Source organism: Eucyclogobius newberryi, unplaced genomic scaffold, assembly GCF_026437365.1.
Source record: "Eucyclogobius newberryi isolate DKJ021-1_F unplaced genomic scaffold, fEucNew1.0.hap1 SCAF_5, whole genome shotgun sequence".
Taxonomy (NCBI): domain Eukaryota; kingdom Metazoa; phylum Chordata; class Actinopteri; order Gobiiformes; family Gobiidae; genus Eucyclogobius; species Eucyclogobius newberryi.
The window spans coordinates 3,101,651-3,128,323 of NW_027316167.1; the positions used below are offsets into that span (position 1 = coordinate 3,101,651).

At 44.4% G+C, this 26,673-nt stretch overlaps 4 protein-coding genes across 4 annotated transcripts in view; 2 read left to right on the forward strand and 2 right to left on the reverse strand.

Moving 5' to 3' along the window:
- The window catches only part of LOC140381488 (retinal cone rhodopsin-sensitive cGMP 3',5'-cyclic phosphodiesterase subunit gamma-like), a 455,783-nt gene extending 432,552 nt beyond the window's left edge, over nt 1-23,231 (reverse strand). The window contains exons 1-3 of the mRNA XM_072465566.1: nt 23,119-23,231; nt 20,800-20,834; nt 19,341-19,449 (exon numbers count right to left, since the gene is read on the reverse strand). Of these exons, the coding sequence (XP_072321667.1) occupies nt 19,373-19,449; nt 20,800-20,834; nt 23,119-23,225 (219 nt within the window). The 5' untranslated portion in view covers nt 23,226-23,231 and the 3' untranslated portion in view covers nt 19,341-19,372. The remainder of the gene's footprint in view (nt 1-19,340; nt 19,450-20,799; nt 20,835-23,118) is intronic.
- The window catches only part of LOC140380629 (glutamine synthetase-like), a 170,483-nt gene that overhangs the window by 30,917 nt on the left and 112,893 nt on the right, over nt 1-26,673 (reverse strand). The window lies entirely within an intron of this gene.
- LOC140381485 (glutamine synthetase-like) lies at nt 7,933-14,542 on the forward strand. Its single transcript, XM_072465564.1, has 4 exons — nt 7,933-8,133; nt 9,896-10,045; nt 13,509-13,649; nt 14,433-14,542. Exons 1-4 carry the CDS (start codon nt 7,965-7,967, stop codon nt 14,540-14,542), a joined length of 570 nt encoding a protein of 189 aa, XP_072321665.1. The 5' UTR covers nt 7,933-7,964.
- Nucleotides 15,422-17,512, forward strand: LOC140381486 (glutamine synthetase-like). Its single transcript, XM_072465565.1, has 4 exons — nt 15,422-15,521; nt 16,287-16,411; nt 16,674-16,873; nt 17,191-17,512. The coding sequence occupies exons 1-4, from the start codon at nt 15,422-15,424 to the stop codon at nt 17,510-17,512; spliced, it is 747 nt and encodes a 248-aa protein (XP_072321666.1).

Below are 26,673 nucleotides of genomic sequence, written 5' to 3' on the forward strand. Positions count from 1 at the left end.
GTACACAACACAAGTATACAAGACAAATACACAACACAAGTATACAAGACAAATACACAACACAAGTATACAAGACAAATACACAACACAAGCACACAGCACAAGTATACAAGACAAATACACAACACAAGTATACAAGACAAATACACAACACAAGTACACAACACAAGTATACAAGACAAATACACAACAAGTACACAACACAAGTACACAACACAAGTATACAAGACAAATACACAACACAAGTACACAACACAAGTATACAAGACAAGTATACACAACACAAGCACACAGCACAAGTATAACAAGACAAATACACAACAAGTACACAACACAAGTATACAAGACAAATACACAACACAAGAACACAGCACAAGTATACAAGACAAATACACAACACAAGTACACAACACAAGTATACAAGACAAATACACAACACAAGCACACAGCACAAGTATACAAGACAAATACACAACACAAGCACACAGCACAAGTATACAAGACAAATACACAACACAAGCACACAGCACAAGTATACAAGACAAATACACAACACAAGCACACAAGACAAATACACAAGACAAATACACAACACAAGTACTCAACACAATTAAAAATCCATAATCCAAATCCTTTAAAATTTTCAAAAATGTTTCAGAAAAAGTAACAAACAACAACAAAAAATCCCCTGACCCTATTTATGCGCCAGAAAATGTATTTTGGGGTTTATTCGAAAATTTACGAGTGTCCTATAAATTTGGGACAGACTATTCAACATCCAACATATACCTGCTCCACAATTTAAACAGTTCAATCAGAGAAATTTATGGAAAAGGTTTTCTCTTCACCTTTAAATGTTGCCGCGGCGGGAGGAGGGAGAAGTTGGATAAAAGAAGTCTACTTACCTTACGACCAAATCGAGTCCAGTTCTCAGTCCCGGACGACGCCCCCAAATTGTTGGTTCTAATTACTGAGAATAACAAGACAAGATTATGGTCTTTAAAATAAAAGTGTTCCCTACGATTACAAAACTAACAGATTAAAAACGCATGTCTTGACCCTCAAGTTCCCATCAGACTGTTTCAGAGACGCGATGCTTTAGAGATACGCTGTTTCAGAGACACGCGCTTTTTTAGAGACACGCGCTGTTTTAGAGACACGCGTTGTTTTAGATAAGATATTCCTTTATTGTCCCACATGGGGAAATTTCATTGGTGCAACGCAGGTAGATACAGAGGTAGATACAGAAGAACAGATCACTTATAAGAAGTCTGAAAAACACTTTCAGTAGAAGATCTCCTATAAATAAATAAAAACTCCCATAGACAAATAAATAAATAAATACATAAATACCATTGCATGTGATCACGACAGTAATTGCACATGAATATGTGTCACGACAGCACATAGGTTGCACACAAATTTCACAGTAATTGCACATGAATTGCACATGAATCACAACAGTAATTGCACATATGACAGAATTGCACCTGGTTAGGTCAGTATTGCGAGTGTTCAGTACTAACAGTGTTTGTTATAAAGTCTGACAGCAGCAGGAAGGAAAGACCTGCGAAACCTTTCCTTCACACATCGAGGGTGGATCAGTCTCTCACTGAAGCTGCTCTCAAGAGCGGAGAGAGTGTCCTGCAGGGGACAGAGTGTCCTGCAGGGGGTGACACTCATGGTCCAGCATAGATGTGAATCTAGCCAGGACCCTTCTGTCCCCCACCTCCTGCACCGAGTCCAGAGCACAGCCCAGGACGGAGCTGGACTTCTTGATGACTCTGTCCAGCTTCTTCCCCTCCCTCTCTGTGATGCTGCTGCTCCAGCAGGCCACACCTACAGGGGCTGATGCCACCACAGAGTCGTAGAAGGTCTTCAGGAGTGGCCCTGTCACTCCAAAAGACCTGAGTCTCCTCAGGAGGTAGAGCCGACTCTGGCTCTTCCTGTACAGTGCGTCTGTGTTATGAGTCCAGTCCAGTTTGTGGTTCAGATGAACACAGGTACTTGTATGAGTCCACTCTCTCAATGTCCCGTCCCTGGATGTTCACTGGTGAGGGGGCAGTGGGGTGGCGTCTGCGGAAATCCACCACCATCTCCTTGGTCTTCCCCGCGTTGATGAGGAGGTGGTTCCGCTGACACCAGTCCACAAAGTCCTGCGCCAGTCCTCTGTACTCCGCATCATCGTCGTCCATGATGAGTCCGATGATGGCAGAGTCATCAGAGAACTTCTGCAGGACACAGCTGTCCGTGTCATGTCTGAAGTCTGCAGTGTAAAGGGTGAAGAGAAAGGGCGCGAGGACAGTGCCCTGGGACCCCCACACTGCAGGTCCCCCACACTGCAGGTCCGAGTGTCAGACACACAGTTCCGGGCTCTCACAAACTGGGGTCGGTCTGTGAGGTAGTCCAGGATCCACTCTGCCAGGTCATACTCCACACCAGCTGTCTCCAGCTTGTCCCTCAGGAGCTGATGGTGTTGAAGGCGCTGGAAAGATTGAAGAACAGGATCCTCACAGAGCTGCCAGGCTTCTCCAGGTGAGAGAGAGAGCGGTGCAGCAGGGAGATGACGGCGTCCTCCACTCCGACGCCAGACCGATATGCAAACTGCAGAGGGTCCATGGCTGAGCTCACGGTGGAGCGGAGGTGGTCCAGGACCAGCTCCAGTGTCTTCTTCAGGTGGGACGTGAGAGCCACTGGCCTGAAGCTGTTGAGGTCTTTGGGGCGCGGTGTCTTAGGCACAGGTACCAGACAGGAGGTCTTCCAGACCTGTGGTACCACCCTAGAGACACACGCTGTTTTAGAGACACACGCTGTTTTAGAGACACGCGCTGTTTTAGAGACACGCGTTGTTTCAGAGACACACGCGGTTTTAGAGACACGCGTTGTTTTAGAGACACACGCTGTTTTAGAGACACACGCGGTTTTAGAGACACGCGCTGTTTTAGAGACACGCGTTGTTTCAGAGACACACGCTGTTTCAGAGACACGCTTTTTTAGAGACACGCGCTGTTTTAGAGACACGCGTTGTTTCAGAGACACACGCTGCTTTAGAGACACGCTCTGTTTTAGAGACACGCGTTGTTTCAGAGACACGCTTTTTTAGAGACACGCGCTGCTTTAGAGACACACGCTGTTTCAGAGACACGCTTTTTTAGAGACACGCGCTGCTTTAGAGACACGCTCTGTTTTAGAGACACGCGTTGTTTCAGAGACACACGCTGTTTCAGAGACACAGCTGTTTCAGAGACACACGCTGTTTTAGAGACACGTTGCTTTAGAGACACGCGCTGTTATAGAGACACGCGTTGTTTCAGAGACACACGCTGTTTCAGAGACACGCTTTTTTAGAGACACGCGCTGTTTTAGAGACACGCGTTGTTTCAGAGACACGCGCTGCTTTAGAGACACGCTCTGTTTTAGAGACACGCGTTGTTTCAGAGACACGCTTTTTTAGAGACACGCGCTGCTTTAGAGACACACGCTGTTTCAGAGACACGCTTTTTTAGAGACACGCGCTGCTTTAGAGACACGCTCTGTTTTAGAGACACGCTTTTTTAGAGACACGCGCTGCTTTAGAGACACGCGCTGCTTTAGAGACACACGCTGTTTTAGAGACACGCGCTGCTTTAGAGACACGCGTTGTTTCAGAGACACGCGCCGCTTTAGAGACACGCTCTGTTTTAGAGACACGCGTTGTTTCAGAGACACGCTTTTTTAGAGACACGCGCTGCTTTAGAGACACGCTCTGTTTTAGAGACACGCGTTGTTTCAGAGACACACGCTGTTTCAGAGACACAGCTGTTTCAGAGACACACGCTGTTTTAGAGACACGTTGCTTTAGAGACATGCGCTGTTATAGAGACACACGCTGTTTCAGAGACACGCTGCTTTAGAGACAAGCTTTGTTTTAGAGACATTACTCAGTAATTTCCGGCGCGTTTACAGCCATTAACTTTTACAATCACGTGATAGAAATACCACAATGTTAACTGTTAATGTTAAATATTGTCATTTACTTTTTATTTATTATTACAAAAAATGGAGGCTAGCATTAGCCATTAGCTCAAAGCCTACACGCAACATTTACTCCAAATTACTGGAATGCGAACGACAAATCGGATACTTACCAACCTGAGTCCGTTTGAAAGTTTTCCATAAAGTTGCGTTTCCTGAAACGCATCGCCCAGAAACGCCGTCTTGAACTCACTCTGACTTTTGAACTACAAAGGAAGACGTCCTATTTCTGCCTTGACTGCTCTGGACAGATGAATGGTTGAGACGCCAAAGCTCTGGACAGACGAATGGTTTAGACGCCAAAGCTCTGGACAGATGAATGGTTGAGACGCCAAAGCTCTGGACAGATGAATGGTTGAGACGCCAAAGCTCTGGACAGATGAATGGTTTAGACGCCAAAGCTCTGGACAGATGAATGGTTTAGACGCCAAAGCCCTGGACAGATGAATGGTTTAGACGCCAAAGCTCTGGACAGATGAATGGTTGAGACGCCAAAGCTCTGGACAGATGAATGGTTGAGACGCCAAAGCTCTGGACAGATGAATGGTTTAGACGCCAAAGCTCTGGACAGATGAATGGTTGAGACGCCAAAGCTCTGGACAGATGAATGGTTTAGACGCCAAAGCCCTGGACAGATGAATGGTTTAGACGCCAAAGCTCTGGACAGATGAATGGTTGAGACGCCAAAGCTCTGGACAGATGAATGGTTGAGACGCCAAAGCTCTGGACAGATGAATGGTTTAGACGCCAAAGCTCTGGACAGATGAATGGTTGAGACGCCAAAGCTCTGGACAGATGAATGGTTGAGACGCCAAAGCTCTGGACAGATGAATGGTTGAGACGCCAAAGCTCTGGACAGATGAATGGTTGAGACGCCAAAGCTCTGGACAGATGAAGGGTTGAGACGCCAAAGTTGAATGATGATAATATAATATTCAATGATAGAAACTATTAAATTTGATGATAATTACATGATTATGACATTAAAATGAATCAGGTCAAACCATTTTTCACACATTTAATTTCAATGATTGAGGTTTTACATCATTTCCCTTTAAATATGATTTCCTCCATAAATGTTTTTCATTTTGGTCAACATATTTTGTCTCTTTCAGACTCTGCCGTGGTTTGTCCCGGAGGCGTTTGGAGACAATGTAAAATGACAGAAATAGTACAGACATTTTTTAACAAAGCACAGGAGACTTTTGACATAAATGTTGAGTAGGATGAATTGGATTTACCCGCTGTGTGAGAACAAACGTCAAACACAAATAACCTTAAAAAACGGTTGTTTACAGAGTAACGTTCCGGCCCTCTGGCCTTCTTCAGGCAAACAGTGAAATGTAACCCTAGGGTTAAGTTGGCTCCAAACATACTTTTCACTGTTTGCCTGAAGAAGGCCTGGGGGCCGACACCTTTCAATGTAAATAAAGTCACTTTTTGCTATCAACCTCAATCAACCTTTATCCATAGAGTCCTTTACAACACTTACAGTGACCAAAGTGCTTCAAAATAAATAAAAATGAATCAAAAGACACCTCCTTTCGTACCTTTTTTTTTTACAATCACCTTTTCTGACTTTTTAAACGTTAATTCAACAAAATAAAGGTGTTCTTGTATATTTTCATACCTGTAACATTAGAGGGGGTTGGACCCAGTGTACAACATGGTTGCTAGGCAACTGTTATGGGATTTCCTAGTGTGATGACATGATTAACAATCAGGGGGAAAAATTATAATTTTTTTCACAAAATCTTAAAATATAATTATTTTAACAGCGCTTTTCTAACTCTTTTTTCCCTCTGAAAAAAAAAGATTGAACCATTTTATTCTACACAGAATTTTGCAGTGTACATTGGCCAAGTTTTTCTAAGTTTCAGAATTCAAAATGAAAATGAGACATTTTGAATAATGGTTAGGTTTTCAGGCTCGTTAATTCAACAGTGTAAAATGTCAAAGCAAAATGCCAAGATTCACTCAGTTAATGATTTGCTAGAAAAATTGAAGTGAGTGAAACTTTTGAATACCATTTTGAATCTTTGGTATGAAATTTGCATTCTGAATTTAGACTGTTGATTTTGAGGGCTTAAAATCTATACATTTAATATTTAATAGGGGAATTTTGAATTATGAACCCGAGAAAAAAACATGGGAAACATCATGCAAAATTAAGCAAATTAAAATGAGAAAAATATTTTTCCTTTTCAGTCTTAGGGATAAGGAATTGTAACCTGGCTCGCAGCAGATTGGTGTGTTTCACTCTGAGTTCTACACAATCTCACTCTGGACAGGCTCTCGCTGAAAGCAGTCGGGAAAAGGCGTCAGGACGAATAGGCACAAGGAGCCTGGCATACGTGCCATCCACTCGGCCATGAAGCGGCTCATATATCGAAGACATTTCAAATAGAATACTTAGAAACAATAGAAATATTGGGGCTATTTGCAATAGTCCAATATCAAGAATGAAAATGAATCGTCACTTGATAGACCCAGACAAAGGAGGAGTGAGACAGGGCTGTGTTTGGTCCACCCTCTTGTTCACTTTGTATTTGGAACCATCGGCCTAATATATTAGATATATATCAAAAAGGATGTTACAATTGATGGTAATGCGCAATGTTTTACTGATTTTGACCATCCATACCCCATGTGATGCATTTTCTTCATAATTTTGGTTGAACGTCTGGATATGAACTGAAGTGACCCCCCTTGACTTTTAGAAAGACATATCCATTTAAATTGGTATCTATTAAATATTTGGACGTAGTTCTCGATAAGGACTTAGACACATAGACACACACACACACACACACACACAGACACACACACACACACAGACACACACAGACACACACACACACACAGACACACACACACAGACACACACACACACACACACACACACAACACACACACAGCACACACACACACACACACACAGACACACACACACACACACACAACACACACACAGCACACACACACACACACACACAGACACACACACACACACACACATACACACAAACACATGACACAGACACACACCTATGACACACACACACACACATGCATACACACACACACACACGCATACACACACACACACACACACACGCATACACACGCACACGCGCACATATGACACACACACATATGACACACACACACACACACATACACACACGCATACACACGCACACGCGCACATATGACACACACACATATGACACACACACACACACATATGACGCACACACATAGACACACACACACACACACACACACATAAGACACACACACGCGCACATATGACGCACACACATAGACACACACACACACACACACACGCATACACACGCACACGCGCACATATGACGCACACACATAGACACACACACACACACACACACATAAGACACACACACATATGACACACACACACACACACACATACACACTAGATTCCGGTATATTAATATCTAAGAATTAGATGTTAATATACCGGACCAAATAAGGACTTTACTATGCTCGGGCTGCTCTGTGTTTCACCTGTAACGTCAGCTCTGATGCCCCGCCCCTTCACACACACCTGTACTGTGCTTGACCAGCTTCATCTTGGCTCCGCCCCTTCACACCGCTGCTTTAAACAGCTGCAGGTGACACTGTTCCACTGCTCCTCCAGCGACTGAAAGGACGACATCATCTGTGTAATAATCTTTACCTTCTGGAAATGTATAGTAATGTTTAGTTTGATACATTTTGACTAGATTTTCTTTAATATTTTCAATCTAAATCGTTTTTTAAAAATACAATTCTGTGAGACATTTCTGTGCCATATATTCTTGTAATAGTTATTGATTTGTTGTAAACGTGTTTCTATTATGAAACAGTATTTTCCTGTTTTTATTCAGTGATTTCTTGTGATTTTGAGAACACAATTGGCTGGGATGTCTTTGCTGCCGGACACGCTGTGCTTGCATAGATTGGCCCGGATGCCCTACCTCTCACTCCCCACGGGGCCGCAGTGCAAAGTCACCTACGTCTGGATAAACGCGTTCGGGGACAAGACCAAAGCCAAAACCCGGACTCTGGACTCTGAGCCACAAAGTGTCCAAGGTCAGTCCAGTTCTGTCAAATCTGTCTCTTTGCATATTTGTGATCCATTTATTGAGTTCAAACCTGGTAAAGAAACTTTTAAAATTAAAAACATCAGTGTATTACAAAAACACACATTACACCAAAGCCAAGCGCAATCAGTGACATTATTTTATTTCATCTTTATTTTCTCCATTCCCTATTAAGATATGAGAGCTCCTGTTTACAGGAGTTTTGTTAATAAGAGTTTTTGTTTTGTTTATAAGAGTTCTTCTATTAAGAGTGTTTTTTAAACTTCCGATACGTTTTCTGTCCTTTTCCTCTGGATCTACTGCAGTGTAACACCAACATGTCCCCATGTGTGGACAATAAAGGAATATCTTATCTTATCTTAGACATGAAGACTAAGCGATTGTAAACAGGTAGAACAAACAGGCAGAACAGTAAAGATGGAAAGTATGGGCACATCCTAATATTAGTATCATATGCAAAGTATTTTTAGTACTTCGCTGCAAGTTGCAATTTTGTTTTTTGTTTTTAACATTTGATAATAATAAATTAATTTACCCCAAATTTACCCCAAAATTAAGACAAACAAATGGGACAAGACCTGAGAGAACAAAATAAGTAAAAAATCAACATAGAAAATAGAGAAGTTTAGCACATATTTATGAACTGGACGATTACGTTTCCAAGTTAAAACGTTTCACAAATCTGGATTTTCAATCAAACCAAGAGGTTATAATAAAAGGAAGACCTACGACGGAATTATATCTAGAAACGCCAGTCACATTTACAGAACATTTAGCCTAATGTAGTCTGCAGTACAAGAAATAGTGAGATCGATCCCTGAATGCCTGAAAAAAAAAAATTCTGTTCAAACTTTTTAAACGTATAGATTGCTCAGTCTAGTTTGTTTTGGGATGAGTTATGTCAGAGATGAACGGAGGCAATGGTTCTTAACATTTTGATCAGTGTCAGATAAAAGTCAGGTTTGATCATTTTGCTGAGCTCGCTTTCCTTGGTTTAAACTTCAGTGGATGCACAAAATATTGTGAAATGTCCCAACATTTTGATGACACAAAACTGCAGAGCCTGTCAAAATATGCAAGTTTTTTGACTTTGTGAGACTAAGGGCGGAGCTAGTGGGACTGTATAGCAATGAGTCTCCTGCAGCTTCTCCTCTTTTTGGTCCAGAACGACCTGTTTAAGAAGCTCTTTTGGGTTCATTCGACTGCAAATCTGACTCTGAAAGAGTTGGTGCCTCACTAGCCCTGAACCTCACCGCATGTCGCTGACTTCCCCCATAGTTTCTCCCTAGGGCAGCGTCGCTGAAACTGTAGCTTTATATTTCTGTTCCTAACTGGCCTGAACATAAGCCTTTTCAAAGAGGAACGTTTTAAGCCTGGACTTAAATGAAGAGACTGTGTCGCCTCTTTAACATGGACAGGAGCTGATTCCATAACACAGGAGCTCTACCTCCTACTGTGCTTTTAGAGACTCTTGGGACCACCAGAAGGCTCTACCTCCTACTGTGCTTTTAGAGACTCTTGGGACCACCAGAAGGCTCTACCTCCTACTGTGCTTTTAGAGACTCTTGGGACCACCAGAAGGCTCTACCTCCTACTGTGCTTTTGGAGACTCTAAGTCAGCCTTTTGAGAGCAAAGTTCTCAGTTTTATTCTTCATAATGTTTTATATCCGGCTGTTTTCTCATAAATGCTCAGAGTTATCAGAGGTTCATTTTCACATGTATCATCCCGTCTTAAATGTTTTGTTCCCAGATGTTCCGGAGTGGTATTCGACGTACAGAGAAAACGAGCAGACGTTCGAGCTCACGTTGATGCCGGTTCAGATGTTCCGAGACCCGTTCATGTTGGACCCAAACAAACTGGTTCTGTGCGAGACGAAGAAGCTTAACGGAACACCAGCTCGTAAGTGACACGTCTGCAAGACTCCAGTCTTCGGACTCTTCGGAAGCAGGCAACTTCCTGCTTCCGAAGAGTGCAAACACTTTCTTGCTCGCTCCAGCTTGCTATCGCTGCTTTCCTTATTTATTTTGCTTTTTAATCATTTTTTGTCTTTTAAACACTTTTGGTTATGACTTTTTTAAAGTAAACATGGGTTTTAAGAACATTTTTACAGTTTCGACATGTCCGGGAGAAGAAGGAAAACAGACTCCGTCGCAAATATCAACTAGAAATGAATGAGCTGAAAACGCAGATATCTGTTTTGGAATCTGAAAAAGGACTCGAGATACTATTCCAGTGTCATCCAGTGATAAGAAGTCCAACGTTTTTACAAGAAAAACAGCTACTTTCAACCTAAATCGAAGTGACTCTGTGTCGATCCCAAAAGTGTCTAATACCAGAAAGACCAGGCTGATTCTTGGAACTAAGTCGGTGCAAAGCCTAAACGATAAAGATAATGTCACCTAAAATACAGCTTACAAACAGATTTTACCACTTTCTGAGACTGAATTAAATGAAGAAAGGAAAAATGTAATACACAACGTGGCCAAAAGGGGGCAGACAGAGAGAGAATCTATGTCAAACTTCAAGGTCACTGATACGTCATGTGACACACGGAAAGATCAACACACATTCTTTTCCCAGCGCCACTGTTTCTGAGATAACGTCATTCCTTCCAAATGTTTTGGCCAAACATGGAGGAGTTAAACAGCTGATCTATGTTTCACTGTCACAGGTGAATATGGACCAGTGGATTCACTCTGTCACTGCATCCAACAGATCAGTGTGTGGAGCGGCCTCCTGCTGGTGCCAGAGTCAGGACTAAACATGGACCGGCCTCCTGCTGGTGCCAGAGTCATGACTAAACATGGAGCGGCCTCCTGCTGGTGCCAGAGTCAGGACTAAACATGGAGCGGCCTCCTGCTGGTGCCAGAGTCAGGACTAAACATGGAGCGGCCTCCTGCTGGTGCCAGAGTCAGGATTAAACATAGACCGGCCTCCTGCTGGTGCCAGAGTCAGGACTAAACATGGACCGGCCTCCTGCTGGTGCCAGAGTCAGGACTAAACATGGAGCGGCCTCCTGCTGGTGCTCTGAGTCAGGACTAAACATGGACCGGCCTCCTGCTGGTGCCAGAGTCAGGACTAAACATGGAGCGGCCTCCTGCTGGTGCTCTGAGTCAGGACTAAACATGGACCGGCCTCCTGCTGGTGCCAGAGTCAGGACTAAACATGGACCGGCCTCCTGCTGGTGCCAGAGTCAGGACTAAACATGGACCGGCCTCCTGCTGGTGCCAGAGTCAGGACTAAACATGGAGCGGCCTCCTGCTGGTGCTCTGAGTCAGGACTAAACATGGACCGGCCTCCTGCTGGTGCCAGAGTCAGGACTAAACATGGACCGGCCTCCTGCTGGTGCCAGAGTCAGGACTAAACATGGAGCGGCCTCCTGCTGGTGCCAGAGTCAGGACTAAACATGGACCGGCCTCCTGCTGGTGCCAGAGTCAGGACTAAACATGGACCGGCCTCCTGCTGGTGCCAGAGTCAGGACTAAACATGGAGCGGCCTCCTGCTGGTGCCAGAGTCAGGACTAAACATGGACCGGCCTCCTGCTGGTGCCAGAGTCAGGACTAAACATGGACCGGCCTCCTGCTGGTGCTCTGAGTCAGGACTAAACATGGACCGGCCTCCTGCTGGTGCCAGAGTCAGGACTAAACATGGACCGGCCTCCTGCTGGTGCCAGAGTCAGGACTAAACATGGAGCGGCCTCCTGCTGGTGCCAGAGTCAGGACTAAACATGGACCGGCCTCCTGCTGGTGCCAGAGTCAGGACTAAACATGGACCGGCCTCCTGCTGGTGCTCTGAGTCAGGACTAAACATGGACCGGCCTCCTGCTGGTGCCAGAGTCAGGACTAAACATGGACCGGCCTCCTGCTGGTGCCAGAGTCAGGACTAAACATGGAGCGGCCTCCTGCTGGTGCCAGAGTCAGGACTAAACATGGACCGGCCTCCTGCTGGTGCCAGAGTCAGGACTAAACATGGACCGGCCTCCTGCTGGTGCTCTGAGTCAGGACTAAACATGGACCGGCCTCCTGCTGGTGCCAGAGTCAGGACTAAACATGGACCGGCCTCCTGCTGGTGCCAGAGTCAGGACTAAACATGGAGCGGCCTCCTGCTGGTGCCAGAGTCAGGACTAAACATGGACCGGCCTCCTGCTGGTGCCAGAGTCAGGACTAAACATGGACCGGCCTCCTGCTGGTGCCAGAGTCAGGACTAAACATGGACCGGCCTCCTGCTGGTGCCAGAGTCAGGACTAAACATGGACCGGCCTCCTGCTGGTGCCAGAGTCAGGACTAAACATGGACCGGCCTCCTGCTGGTGCCAGAGTCAGGACTAAACATGGACCGGCCTCCTGCTGGTGCCAGAGTCAGGACTAAACATGGACCGGCCTCCTGCTGGTGCCAGAGTCAGGACTAAACATGGAGCGGCCTCCTGCTGGTGCCAGAGTCAGGACTAAACATGGACCGGCCTCCTGCTGGTGCCAGAGTCAGGACTAAACATGGACCGGCCTCCTGCTGGTGCCAGAGTCAGGACTAAACATGGACCGGCCTCCTGCTGGTGCCAGAGTCAGGACTAAACATGGACCGGCCTCCTGCTGGTGCCAGAGTCAGGACTAAACATGGACCGGCCTCCTGCTGGTGCTCTGAGTCAGGACTAAACATGGACCGGCCTCCTGCTGGTGCTCTGAGTCAGGACTAAACATGGACCGGCCTCCTGCTGGTGCCAGAGTCAGGACTAAACATGGACCGGCCTCCTGCTGGTGCCAGAGTCAGGACTAAACATGGAGCGGCCTCCTGCTGGTGCCAGAGTCAGGACTAAACATGGACCGGCCTCCTGCTGGTGCCAGAGTCAGGACTAAACATGGACCGGCCTCCTGCTGGTGCCAGAGTCAGGACTAAACATGGACCGGCCTCCTGCTGGTGCCCGAGTCAGGACTAAACATGGACCGGCCTCCTGCTGGTGCCAGAGTCAGGACTAAACATGGACCGGCCTCCTGCTGGTGTCCAGAGTCAGGACTAAACATGGACCGGCCTCCTGCTGGTGCCAGAGTCAGGACTAAACATGGACCGGCCTCCTGCTGGTGTCCAGAGTCAGGACTAAACATGGACCGGCCTCCTGCTGGTGCCAGAGTCAGGACTAAACATGGATCTGTGTTTCAGTTTTATGCAGCTAAAATCTGGAACATTCTTCCTGAAGATGTGAGACAAGTTCTACTCTGACAATGTTCAAATCTAAGCTGAAAACTGTTTTGTTTATCTCTTTCATGTCTTAAACTGTTTTGTGATTTATATAATTTCTTTGTGATTTGAATGCATTTTGTTCCTGTTTTGAAGCACTTTGACTTGCCTAAAGTTGTGTTTTTGCGGTTCAGTGGGAAACAGGAGGTCAGAGTGCATGCAGGTTATGGAGGCTGTGAAGGACCAAAAGCCGTGGTTTGGGTTTGAGCAGGAGTTTATGCTCCAGACTCTGGAAGGACTGCCCTTCGGATGGAATGGAATGAACATACTTGGAGGTACCAGATATTATTATGCTATTTTAATGTGGTGACGAAGGCCAGTCTTTTTTATTTTCAGAAGAACTATTTTCAAATGTTTTCTCTAATCATTTATTTTAGTGAAAAGGTCTATTATCCTCCTATATTTACCCCAAACCTCCACCACATCAGCAGATAAACAATATTGCTTTGGTTAAATGCATAATGGCAGCACTTTTTTAACCTAAAACACAAAAGTAGCTTTAGCTCCATTAACCGCCCCCTTAACGTGGTGGAGGGGTTGAAGTGCTCGGCGGATCGGAGCTATGTTGTCTGGGACGTTATGTTGCCGAGGCTCCTGAGGTTCTCTGTGATGAGCAAGACAAAGTGCGGTTCACACCAATACTGTACTACTACTACTGAAGGTGCAGCAGTTTGTGTACAGGGAGAAGAGCAGGGGAGAAAGCACACAGCCCTGTGGAGCTCCTGTGCTGATAGTCCCAGTGTCTGAGACATTGCCTCCGTCAAGAAGTCAGTGCTCCCCCTGCAGGTGGAGTCAGTGCTCCCCCTGCAGGTGGAGTCAGTGCTCCCCCTGCAGGTGGAGTCAGTGCTCCCCCTGCAGGTGGAGTCGAGTACGTTGAGCTGGGAGAGCTTGTCCTGGAGCAGAGCAGGAGGATGGTGTTGAATGCAGAGCTGAACAGTGGCGGCTGGTGATTTTTTTTTTAGGTGGGGCTATTTAAAATTTTGAATTTTGTAGATGTGATTTCCTGCATTCTGGTGCATTTTATGCATACTTCTCAACCTATTTGTCCTAACGCGTAGTAAAGCGGGAGATTACCCCCCAGAGTGACCGCGGTAAAGTGGCCCGCATTTTCGGAGGTGACGGTAACGTGGCCCGCACGAGAAAATCTGTTGTGCGATATGGCTGTTAATTACGGTATTCATAAAAAGCACGGCAGTGGTGTTTGCTAAAACCACACATAACTACTAATTTACCACAACAGTGTGTCATCCCAAACAAAAAATATAATCAGCCGTGCAATAGCATAGCGCTCCGTTAAAACTAGTGTGCTCACATTAAAACTAGCTAACTAGCTCGCTAGCCGGCATCACTTTGTTTAATCGGCTGTCACTCCGCTATTAACGTAAAATACCTTTCAAACTCGGCGATTGTATTCACAACTAATGTGTCTTTCATCCTACCAAATATAAAGAAACGGTATGTAGTATTGCACCCGTGAGCCAAACGGGAGCAGAGTTTTGTTCGGTTATCCTTCAATCTACTCTATGTAAACAATGACATCATGAATCCACATGGCTGAGCACAATACTAGAACTTCCAATAAATATCACAATTTCATCACCACAAAAAAAAATGATAGCCTGATGTTGTGAGTGAACCTCTGGTGATCCTGCCATGAAGACAGAGTCCAACTATCACACGCACAATCTCGGGAAAAGGTTCTGGTGTATGTTTTCCCCTTTTCGCTCGTCTGTTGGGTCATGTTCACTTCTGGCTTGTCAGGTCCCAGTTGTTTTACAATGAGATTTTCCTCAAAAGTTCTTCTTCAAAGTGAAGCAGATGTAAGGATCTGACTGAATTTGTGGCAAATTCATCCGACGTCGCCATTTGACACACTTCGCTGCTGGAATGAAAACATGTGTAAACAAGCAGCTGCAGCGGTGCATCTTGGTACTTTGGGGCGCTAGTCTTCAGCGCCCCAAACCCATGAAATTCCTCGACGATGATTGGCGGATGTGTATTCTTTTTTGCCTAGCAACAGAGGAGCCATTGGCTTAAATACAGCACAATGGGGCTGATCGAACAAGCGGCCCGGCAAGACAGCCTATTGGCTCCTACACCAAACATGATAAACGTTCACGTTTTAAACGTGGAACTTGAAAGTGAATGTAAATATAATTCTGGAGAGTTCTAAACCCATAAAGCAAAATCATCTATAGCATCTAATTAACACAGGTTATTTTTTCAAAATGAGAGATAATTTAAAAAATAAAATAAAAACAGGCAGTCAGGTCAGGTGGGGCGGTGCCCCCTATGGACGAGCCGCCACTGGAGCTGAAGTCCTGTTGGTTCTGTAGGTGAACTGCAGGGGGTCCAGTAAGTGGTCCTGCAGGGGTTAGGTGAAGGTCTTGAGGTGGGGGAGGACCAGGTGCTCAAATGACTTCATGACTACAGACGTCAGCGCCACAGGTCTGTAGTCATTAAGTCCAGTGATCCAGGGCTTCTTGGGGACAGGGACAATGATGGACGAGCTGGAATATGGCATGACTCCAGGAGGTGTTAAAACTGCCAATGAAGACAGGGGCCAGCTCGCCTGCGCAGTGTCTTAAGGTGGCTGGAGTGACACCATCTGGTCAAGCAGCTTTTCGAGGGTTGGATTTCCGAAATCGTTTGTTTACATCCTGTCTTTGAACTGTGAGAGTGGTGGGGGAGTTTAATGTGCAGATTACTGTCAAAAATAAGAGACTGTGTGAGGAGAGAAAAGATGGTGGTTTGAGCAGGACATTAATAACTTCAGTGAGTGACAAGAGGTTTCTGTGTATGAGCGAGAGCAGGAGTTTTTAGTGGCACTTCTGACAGTCACAGAGCAGAGACCTGTCTGAACTTACCGGAGAAATGCAAAAAGCATGTGTTTTCCGCCGCTCTGCCCACAGACATTTCTGCTCAGGTGGGGCTGGATAGGGTCTATGGCAGAGACGTCAGCAACAGTCACTGTAACGCCTGTCTCTACGCCGGGATCAAGCTCGCTGGGACGACAGGCGAGGGTGCCCCTGGAAAGGTAAAACACAATCTCGTCTTCACTTTGTACTTAGGAGTGAGCCATATTGACAAAAAGGCATATCTAGATATGTTTTAGTACCTAGCTGGAGGCGTGGCCTATTGTGCATTTGTTTGTGCTTGATGAGGGAAAGATGTAAACTCAACACATTTGAACTAAACTGTTCATTTCCATCTGCAGTTCCTAATTAGCAGAACAAAGTTATACATGCATTTATTATTGTCAATAATAAATGTCCGAGTGGCGTGCTTGTGTGTCCCAGTGGGAGTTCCAGGTGGGCCCCTGTGAAGGCCTGGAGCTGGGGGACCACGCCTGGATGGCCCGGTACATCCTCCACAGAGTCTGTGAGGACTTCGGAGTCATTGCCTCGTTCCACCCGAAGCCCCTTAAGGACCGGCGCTGGTACAACGGAGGCCACATGAACTTCAGCACAGAGAGCATGAGGGCCGAGGGAGGCATCAAGTGAGTACAGAGTCATTCATGCTCTGGTAAGAGACCATGCAGCCACAGCTGCCCTGGGGCAGACTCATGAAAACGTCTGTAAATCTTTGCCATGTACAGAAACATGGGACACATGAAAACAGATGTTCTGCCATACACCAGCACACTATTGTACATAGTGCACTCGGAAACAAACACGGAGAGAACATGCAAACTCCCCACAGACTCTCCTAACTCCCACCAGAGTATGATGTGGGAGCGATGTATTCTGTGAAGCGGCTTCATCAGAACCCTACATTCAGAATCCTCAGTACTTTCAAGTTTTTGTTTTTCCGCAGACACATTCACGCAGCGATCGAGCGTCTTGCCCAGCGGCACGCCGAGCACATGGAGGTGTACGGCACCGATGAGAACCGGAAGCGTCTGCACGGCGGTGGGACAAACTCTGACTTTAACACGTTTTCCTGGGCCACCGCGAAACGGAAGTGCAGCGTACGTATTCCTGGACTCGTGAGCCAGGCTGGGAGGGGTTACCTGGAGGACCGACGCCCTGCTGCAGACTGTGACCCCTACCTGGTCTGCAAGGCCCTGGTCCAGACCTGCTTACTGCCCCCTAGTGTGGAGACGCTGGAGGAGCAGATGTCAGAGAACACCGTCTGAGTTAAAGTTTCAGTGTATTTGAGTAAAACTCCATTATTGGGATAATTCATTTATTTATTTATTTTATTTATACAGGGAAAACCCAATGAGAAAAGTTCTCTTTTTCATGGACCTAAAAAAAACTTTAAAAAAAAACTTAAAATACAACACAGAATAAACAACAAACAAACATTCAATAAAATTAGATAAAATGATATAAAACAAGTGCATTGTGGGTCGTCCTTGACCAGTTCTTTAAAATCAATAAAAGGCATGAAGTAATTTAATTTAAAAAGTCTCTGTGTTTTGTTCCACAGGAGCAAAGTTGTTGAAAGCCTTTTTTCTTGTCTCTGAGTTGACACGATGGGATTGTAAGATAAAAATGTCCTGAGCAGTGTCTCGTGAATAACTGATCTGTGCAATAAACTGGATAAAAAATCAGGCAAAATTCAAACTAGAGCCTTGAACACAAACAAAAGGCAGAGCTGTAATGAACCTTAGAAATGAATCTTAGAGCTGATCCTTAGAAATGGACCTTAGAGCTGAATGATTTGTTGCTCTTGTGTTTGTTGAAGGAGAGTTCACCATCGATCCAGATACAAGTATTTGTATTTGTTCATTCTTTTTACCATCACACGTAAGAATAGGAAGAATTTGTGTCACTAGAGAATCTCTTGGAGAACAACATACATTGTTTTATTTTAATTAATTAATCGTTTTAAATTAAAAAAAAAACAGTTTGGTTGGATGGAGTGAAAATCCTCTTGAAAATTTTGAATAGCTTGTGCAGCAGAGGGCGCTCTAGAATACATAATCACATCGTACAAGTGGAGGCTACTGTGTTTTAGATTATGCCCAATTGAGTTTATGTAAATTATAAATAACAGTGGTCCAAGGACAGAGCCTTGAGGAACTCCTTTATTAAGGTAAGAACATTCAGATTGAAAGCATCAGCAGAAACAGCTTGAGCTCTATTTGTGAGGTCATCTGCAATCCACTTTTTAGAATTTGAATCAAACCCAGGAATCCAAAACCAATTCTCTAATGCAATAACCACATCATGTATACCTTTGGCAGCAGCTGTGATAGTTCCATGCCCTGGTCTAAATCCAGACTGGCTGCTATTTAAAATTGAACATTTGTTTTTTCCAGTGGTTGATATGGCATGATTTCTTGGACTTCCAGTTTTGGAGGACGACTTTCTTAGCGACGGTTAGAGAGATGAGGAAGGGTTTTTTGAAGTGTTGCGTAATGTGGATAGTAGAGATGTCATTAAGGAGACAGAGACTATACACTTGCCAATGCTACATGTTTGACCCTGTTGGACAAACCAGATAAAAGTCTGTGTTCTGCCTCAATTTTGCATTTTTCCACACGCACTTTGTAAATATTTAGCTTTAACCGAAAAAATTGTTAAAAGAATGTGGACCATGTGCTTTGAGTTTTTACTGTTTTTCACTGCTCTCCAAACTGCACACTCACACAAACCTCACACTATTGTTTGAATAAAATAAACACACAACTTGATCTAAATGTGAATTTTATTGACCGATAAACCTGGAACTTCCATCACTGCGATGATTGTGACACACAAATGTGCAGTGAACAGCTTTAGTGCATAATTGACATAATAAACATGTTTACAATTGAATGTGTTTTTCACCTCGAGTCCTGAAAAACCGAGCATCGTGTTTGCAACTTACTGACGAGCTCGGCTTTCGAGGCAGAAGAGGTCAAGAAACACAGACGAGAAACAAGCTGGACCTGGACCTGGTCTGAAGAGGGTCCGGTCCAGGACCTGGTCTGAAGCGGGTCCGGTCCAGGACCTGGTCTGAAGCGGGTGTGGTACAGGACCTGGTCTGAAGCGGGTGTGGTCCGGTCTTACACGATGCCAAACTGTGCCAGGTCCGTGAGCTCCACGTCTCCAAACGCGTCCCACGGACAAACCACCTCAGCTCCTGAAGAGCAACAGTTTGAGAATTTGTTTCATCACATTTTGGGATTTTCAAATGTTGATTTTATTTAATGAATAAAACCTGAGATCACATTTTCTATGTGTCTGTCAATGTTTAGGCCACTCCCCTCAGGCAGGAGGCCACTCCCCTCAGGCAGGAGGCCACGCCCCTCAGGCAGAAGGCCACTCCCCTCAGGCAGAAGGCCACTCCCCTCAGGCAGGAGGCCGCTCCCCTCAGGCAGGAGGCCACTCCCCTCAGATAGGAGGCCACTCCCCTCAGGCAGGAGGCCACTCCCCTCAGGTAGGAGGCCACTCCCCTCAGGCAGGAGGCCACTCCCCTCAGGCAGGAGGCCACTCCCCTCAGGCAGGAGGCCGCTCCCCTCAGGCAGGAGGCCACTCCCCTCAGGCAGGAGGCCGCTCCCCTCAGGCAGAAAGCCACTCCCCTCAGGCAGAAAGCCACTCCCCTCAGGCAGGAGGCCGCTCCCCTCAGGCAGGAGGCCACTCCCCTCAGGCAGGAGGCCACTCCCCTCAGGCAGGAGGCCGCTCCCCTCAGGCTGTTGGACTCATGAACACTTCTTAAACACTTTAACCACTGTTCACTTTCTGCTCTTCATCTGTTAATGTATTGTACATAGTAAGCATTTTGATTTTTACCCTATAGTAGATTTAAATAGTTTTATTTAATGTCCTTTTTGATTTTTCAGATGTTGTTTTATCATTGTTCATTGTTGTATTTTGCACCAAATCACCAAAGCAAGTTCCTGTGTTTGTGAATTCTGTTCATTGGCAATGGAAACAAACCTGATCTGATTCTACCCAGTATGCTAACAAACATTAGCATGCTAACAAACATGAGAACGCTAACAAACATTAGCATGCTAACAAACATTAGCATGCAAACAAACATGGCACACTTCTTTCTGCTCGGAGCTTTATATTAGAGGCAGAAGGTGCTGTGGTCTCACAGAACGTTCCGGCTCGTCTGGCTCTCAGCATTTTTAAAACATTTTCAAACTTTGTTGACCGTGAGGGCTTGTGAGTCTGAATATTAATGTAAATTTGTCTGAGAAACTGAAAGAAATTCAAAACTGAAATACAATGAAAACATTTGATTATTTTTAGGATTAAAAAATGGAAATTTGCCAATATTTAAAATCCAAAATATGATTAAAATTATCATCCATAATTGTCCCCTCCAACAAACACAATTATAATGTGTCAAGCCTGCATATTTAACATGTTACATTCATATTGATTTATTTATTTGAATTGATTTGTGTCAATAGTTTATAATAATTGTTTGTCCATCAAAAAGTGATGTGATTCTGGATCTGAATGAAATATGAAGTCCGACCTCCAAGAGCGTCCACTCCAGGAGCCTCGTCAAATCTGAAAAACAACAAGAAACTATGAATAACATTTGAATTCTGTCTGAAAATGTTTCAGTGTAAACTTTCCACAATGTTATTTGCTTGTTTGTATTCAGAAATAAATAATGAATAAAAATGACTTTTTCAAATGTATTCTCCTGCTGGTGCCAGAGTCAGGACTAAACATGGACCGGCCTCCTGCTGGTGCCAGAGTCAGGACTAAACATGGACCGGCCTCCTGCTGGTGCCAGAGTCAGGACTAAACATGGACCGGCCTCCTGCTGGTGCCAGAGTCAGGACTAAACATGGACCGGCCTCCTGCTGGTGCCAGAGTCAGGACTAAACATGGAGCGGCCTCCTGCTGGTGCCAGAGTCAGGACTAAACATGGACCGGCCTCCTGCTGGTGCCAGAGTCAGGACTAAACATGGACCGGCCTCCTGCTGGTGCCAGAGTCAGGACTAAACATGGACCGGCCTCCTGCTGGTGCCAGAGTCAGGACTAAACATGGACCGGCCTCCTGCTGGTGCCAGAGTCAGGACTAAACATGGACCGGCCTCCTGCTGGTGCCAGAGTCAGGACTAAACATGGACCGGCCTCCTGCTGGTGCCAGAGTCAGGACTAAACATGGACCGGCCTCCTGCTGGTGCCAGAGTCAGGACTAAACATGGACCGGCCTCCTGCTGGTGCCAGAGTCAGGACTAAACATGGAGCGGCCTCCTGCTGGTGCCAGAGTCAGGACTAAACATGGACCGGCCTCCTGCTGGTGCCAGAGTCAGGACTAAACATGGACCGGCCTCCTGCTGGTGCCAGAGTCAGGACTAAACATGGACCGGCCTCCTGCTGGTGCCAGAGTCAGGACTAAACATGGACCGGCCTCCTGCTGGTGCCAGAGTCAGGACTAAACATGGACCGGCCTCCTGCTGGTGCCAGAGTCAGGACTAAACATGGACCGGCCTCCTGCTGGTGCCAGAGTCAGGACTAAACATGGACCGGCCTCCTGCTGGTGCCAGAGTCAGGACTAAACATGGACCGGCCTCCTGCTGGTGCCAGAGTCAGGACTAAACATGGACCGGCCTCCTGCTGGTGCCAGAGTCAGGACTAAACATGGACCGGCCTCCTGCTGGTGCCAGAGTCAGGACTAAACATGGACCGGCCTCCTGCTGGTGCCAGAGTCAGGACTAAACATGGACCGGCCTCCTGCTGGTGCCCAGAGTCAGGACTAAACATGGACCGGCCTCCTGCTGGTGCCAGAGTCAGGACTAAACATGGACCGGCCTCCTGCTGGTGCCAGAGTCAGGACTAAACATGGACCGGCCTCCTGCTGGTGCCAGAGTCAGGACTAAACATGGACCGGCCTCCTGCTGGTGCCAGAGTCAGGACTAAACATGGACCGGCCTCCTGCTGGTGCCAGAGTCAGGACTAAACATGGAGCGGCCTCCTGCTGGTGCCAGAGTCAGGACTAAACATGGACCGGCCTCCTGCTGGTGCCAGAGTCAGGACTAAACATGGAGCGGCCTCCTGCTGGTGCCAGAGTCAGGACTAAACATGGACCGGCCTCCTGCTGGTGCCCAGAGTCAGGACTAAACATGGACCGGCCTCCTGCTGGTGCCAGAGTCAGGACTAAACATGGACCGGCCTCCTGCTGGTGCCAGAGTCAGGACTAAACATGGACCGGCCTCCTGCTGGTGCCAGAGTCAGGACTAAACATGGAGCGGCCTCCTGCTGGTGCCAGAGTCAGGACTAAACATGGACCGGCCTCCTGCTGGTGCCCAGAGTCAGGACTAAACATGGACCGGCCTCCTGCTGGTGCCAGAGTCAGGACTAAACATGGACCGGCCTCCTGCTGGTGCCAGAGTCAGGACTAAACATGGACCGGCCTCCTGCTGGTGCCAGAGTCAGGACTAAACATGGACCGGCCTCCTGCTGGTGCCAGAGTCAGGACTAAACATGGACCGGCCTCCTGCTGGTGCCAGAGTCAGGACTAAACATGGACCGGCCTCCTGCTGGTGCCAGAGTCAGGACTAAACATGGACCGGCCTCCTGCTGGTGCCCAGAGTCAGGACTAAACATGGACCGGCCTCCTGCTGGTGCCAGAGTCAGGACTAAACATGGACCGGCCTCCTGCTGGTGCCAGAGTCAGGACTAAACATGGACCGGCCTCCTGCTGGTGCCAGAGTCAGGACTAAACATGGACCGGCCTCCTGCTGGTGCCAGAGTCAGGACTAAACATGGACCGGCCTCCTGCTGGTGCCAGAGTCAGGACTAAACATGGACCGGCCTCCTGCTGGTGCCACAGACTCACCCTTTGTGTCCTGCTTTAGGGGCCTTGCTCCTAAACTGCCGGTTCTCCTTCTGCTTGAACTCGGGAGGCGTGGCTTTCTTAGCTCCGCCTGCTGCGTCTGCGTTCATCTCTGTCACAAATATCACAAAAAACATGATTGCATTCTCTCCGTCTGAAACATCAAGTAAATACTGGAGAAATACATCTCACTGAAACAATACTTTGAAGTTGCAGTAGAGTAGTTGTAGTATTACTGTAGTTATATTTTTATTCTGGTCTGGTAATGTTTGTTTGGACTAAACTGACTCCAAACACTTTTTATACAGGTTTTTTAAAATCCAAATGTCAAAAATAGAATACACTTTTCTGATCGTTCTCAAAAAGTTCATTTCATTCATAACTTTTCTCTCTCTTCAGTCGCCATAATTCAACATTTATTCAGTTAAAAAAGTATTTAAAAAGTCAAAATGTTCAAAATGAAATGTGAAATAATGGTTGAAATTTATAGTAAAAGTTGCACATTTTACTCGAGTACTTGGTTGTTGCTGATGTTTAAGTGCGTTTCTGCTGATCCTTTCACACTGTGGACGTTTCTACGGTTTGTTTGTTATTCTTATGCTTTTATGTCAAATGTCTCGCCAGAAATGTTACTCAGTTGTTAAATGTTACTCAGTTGTTAAATGTTACTCAGTTGTTAAATGTTACTCAGTTGTTAAATGTTACTCAGTTGTTTAAATGTTACTCAGTTGTTTAAATGTTACTCAGTTGTTTAAATGTTACTCAGTTGTTTAAATGTTACTCAGTTGTTAAATGTTACTCAGTTGTTTAAATGTTACTCAGTTGTTTAAATGTTACTCAGTTGTTAAATGTTACTCAGTTGTTTAAATGTTACTCAGTTGTTTAAATGTTACTCAGTTGTTAAATGTTACTCAGTTGTTAAATGTTACTCAGTTGTTAAATGTTACTCAGTTGTTTAAATGTTACTCAGTTGTTTAAATGTTACTCAGTTGTTAAATGTTACTCAGTTGTTAAATGTTACTCAGTTGTTAAATGTTACTCAGTTGTTTAAATGTTACTCAGTTGTTTAAATGTTACTCAGTTGTTTAAATGTTACTCAGTTGTTAAATGTTACTCAGTTGTTAAATGTTACTCAGTTGTTTAAATGTTACTCAGTTGTTAAATGTTACTCAGTTGTTTAAATGTTACTCAGTTGTTAAATGTTACTCAGTTGTTTAAATGTTACTCAGTTGTTTAAATGTTACTCAGTTGTTAAATGTTACTCAGTTGTTTAAATGTTACTCAGTTGTTAAATGTTACTCAGTTGTTAAATGTTACTCAGTTGTTAAATGTTACTCAGTTGTTTAAATGTTACTCAGTTGTTAAATGTTACTCAGTTGTTGAATGTTACTCAGTTGTTTAAATGTTACTCAGTTGTTTAAATGTTACTCAGTTGTTAAATGTTACTCAGTTGTTTAAATGTTACTCAGTTGTTTAAATGTTACTCAGTTGTTTAAATGTTACTCAGTTGTTTAAATGTTACTCAGTTGTTAAATGTTACTCAGTTGTTAAATGTTACTCAGTTGTTAAATGTTACTCAGTTGTTGAATGTTACTCAGTTGTTAAATGTTACTCAGTTGTTTAAATGTTACTCAGTTGTTTAAATGTTACTCAGTTGTTTAAATGTTACTCAGTTGTTTAAATGTTACTCAGTTGTTAAATGTTACTCAGTTGTTAAATGTTACTCAGTTGTTAAATGTTACTCAGTTGTTTAAATGTTACTCAGTTGTTAAATGTTACTCAGTTGTTTAAATGTTACTCAGTTGTTAAATGTTACTCAGTTGTTAAATGTTACTCAGTTGTTTAAATGTTACTCAGTTGTTAAATGTTACTCAGTTGTTTAAATGTTACTCAGTTGTTTAAATGTTACTCAGTTGTTAAATGTTACTCAGTTGTTAAATGTTACTCAGTTGTTTAAATGTTACTCAGTTGTTAAATGTTACTCAGTTGTTAAATGTTACTCAGTTGTTAAATGTTACTCAGTTGTTAAATGTTACTCAGTTGTTAAATGTTACTCAGTTGTTAAATGTTACTCAGTTGTTAAATGTTACTCAGTTGTTAAATGTTACTCAGTTGTTTAAATGTTACTCAGTTGTTTAAATGTTACTCAGTTGTTTAAATGTTACTCAGTTGTTTAAATGTTACTCAGTTGTTAAATGTTACTCAGTTGTTTAAATGTTACTCAGTTGTTTAAATGTTACTCAGTTGTTAAATGTTACTCAGTTGTTTAAATGTTACTCAGTTGTTAAATGTTACTCAGTTGTTAAATGTTACTCAGTTGTTTAAATGTTACTCAGTTGTTAAATGTTACTCAGTTGTTAAATGTTACTCAGTTGTTTAAATGTTACTCAGTTGTTTAAATGTTACTCAGTTGTTTAAATGTTACTCAGTTGTTTAAATGTTACTCAGTTGTTAAATGTTACTCAGTTGTTAAATGTTACTCAGTTGTTTAAATGTTACTCAGTTGTTTAAATGTTACTCAGTTGTTAATTGTTACTCAGTTGTTAAATGTTACTCAGTTGTTTAAATGTTACTCAGTTGTTTAAATGTTACTCAGTTGTTAATTGTTACTCAGTGCACGTTTAACTAAGATTAAAGGCGGTATGGACGATTTTTTGGCGATTTGAGAACGCAGGTGAAAGTGCGCATGTGCACTCCCCCGTGTGGACTGATACAACACACACGTGCGTTCGTTTATTAGCGCAACGGAGCGCATCGCATCGCTCGTCTTCTGTAGATTTCTGTCCACTTCTGCGTCAGCTCGAACTGTCTTTCTCCGTCTTCATTTTGCCCCGTACACTGAGGGAACTATATTATGATAGATCCATGCGCTTAGGCACGCGGAAACGTGGGGACGAACCGCACACGGCTGCAGGTGAGCGATAGGTGCGTTTTATGATTGATACGTGGCAGGACAAATGATTTATCCACGCCACGAGGAAATATGATAAAAACATTTGCTGAAAAAAATCGTCCATACCACCTTTAAGCAGCAGCTGCTAAACAATCCGTTATTTTTTTCAAATTTGTACAGCAATTTGATAATTGCATAGCAAAACACGAAAGTGACTAACAATCAATATTTTCCATTGATGTAACGAGATTATTTATTTCAAATGTATTTGTAAACATTCTATTTTAAAAAAAAAATTCTTAACAATTTCATTTTTAAACACTTTTTAAAAATGATTTCAAAATAAAACAGAAAACTTGCAAATACAATTATTTGTTGAACAAATTCATTAACACCGAGTCAGATGACCTTATTTACAACTTTCTTTCATATCATCATCATCAGATGACTATTTGCAGGAGTCTCATTTACATGTTAATTGTCATTACACTCACAAATAATATGTGTTAAGCTTCTGATGGAAAAATAAAGGTTGCTGTGGGTCCATCAAGGTGTATTTTATGTGTTATTCAAATTGCATCGCTCTATTTGACGTTCCAGTCCAGCTATAAAACGTTTCCATTTTTGGTTTTGCTTTTGAAGACGGTCCCTAAGTACTCCTCTCG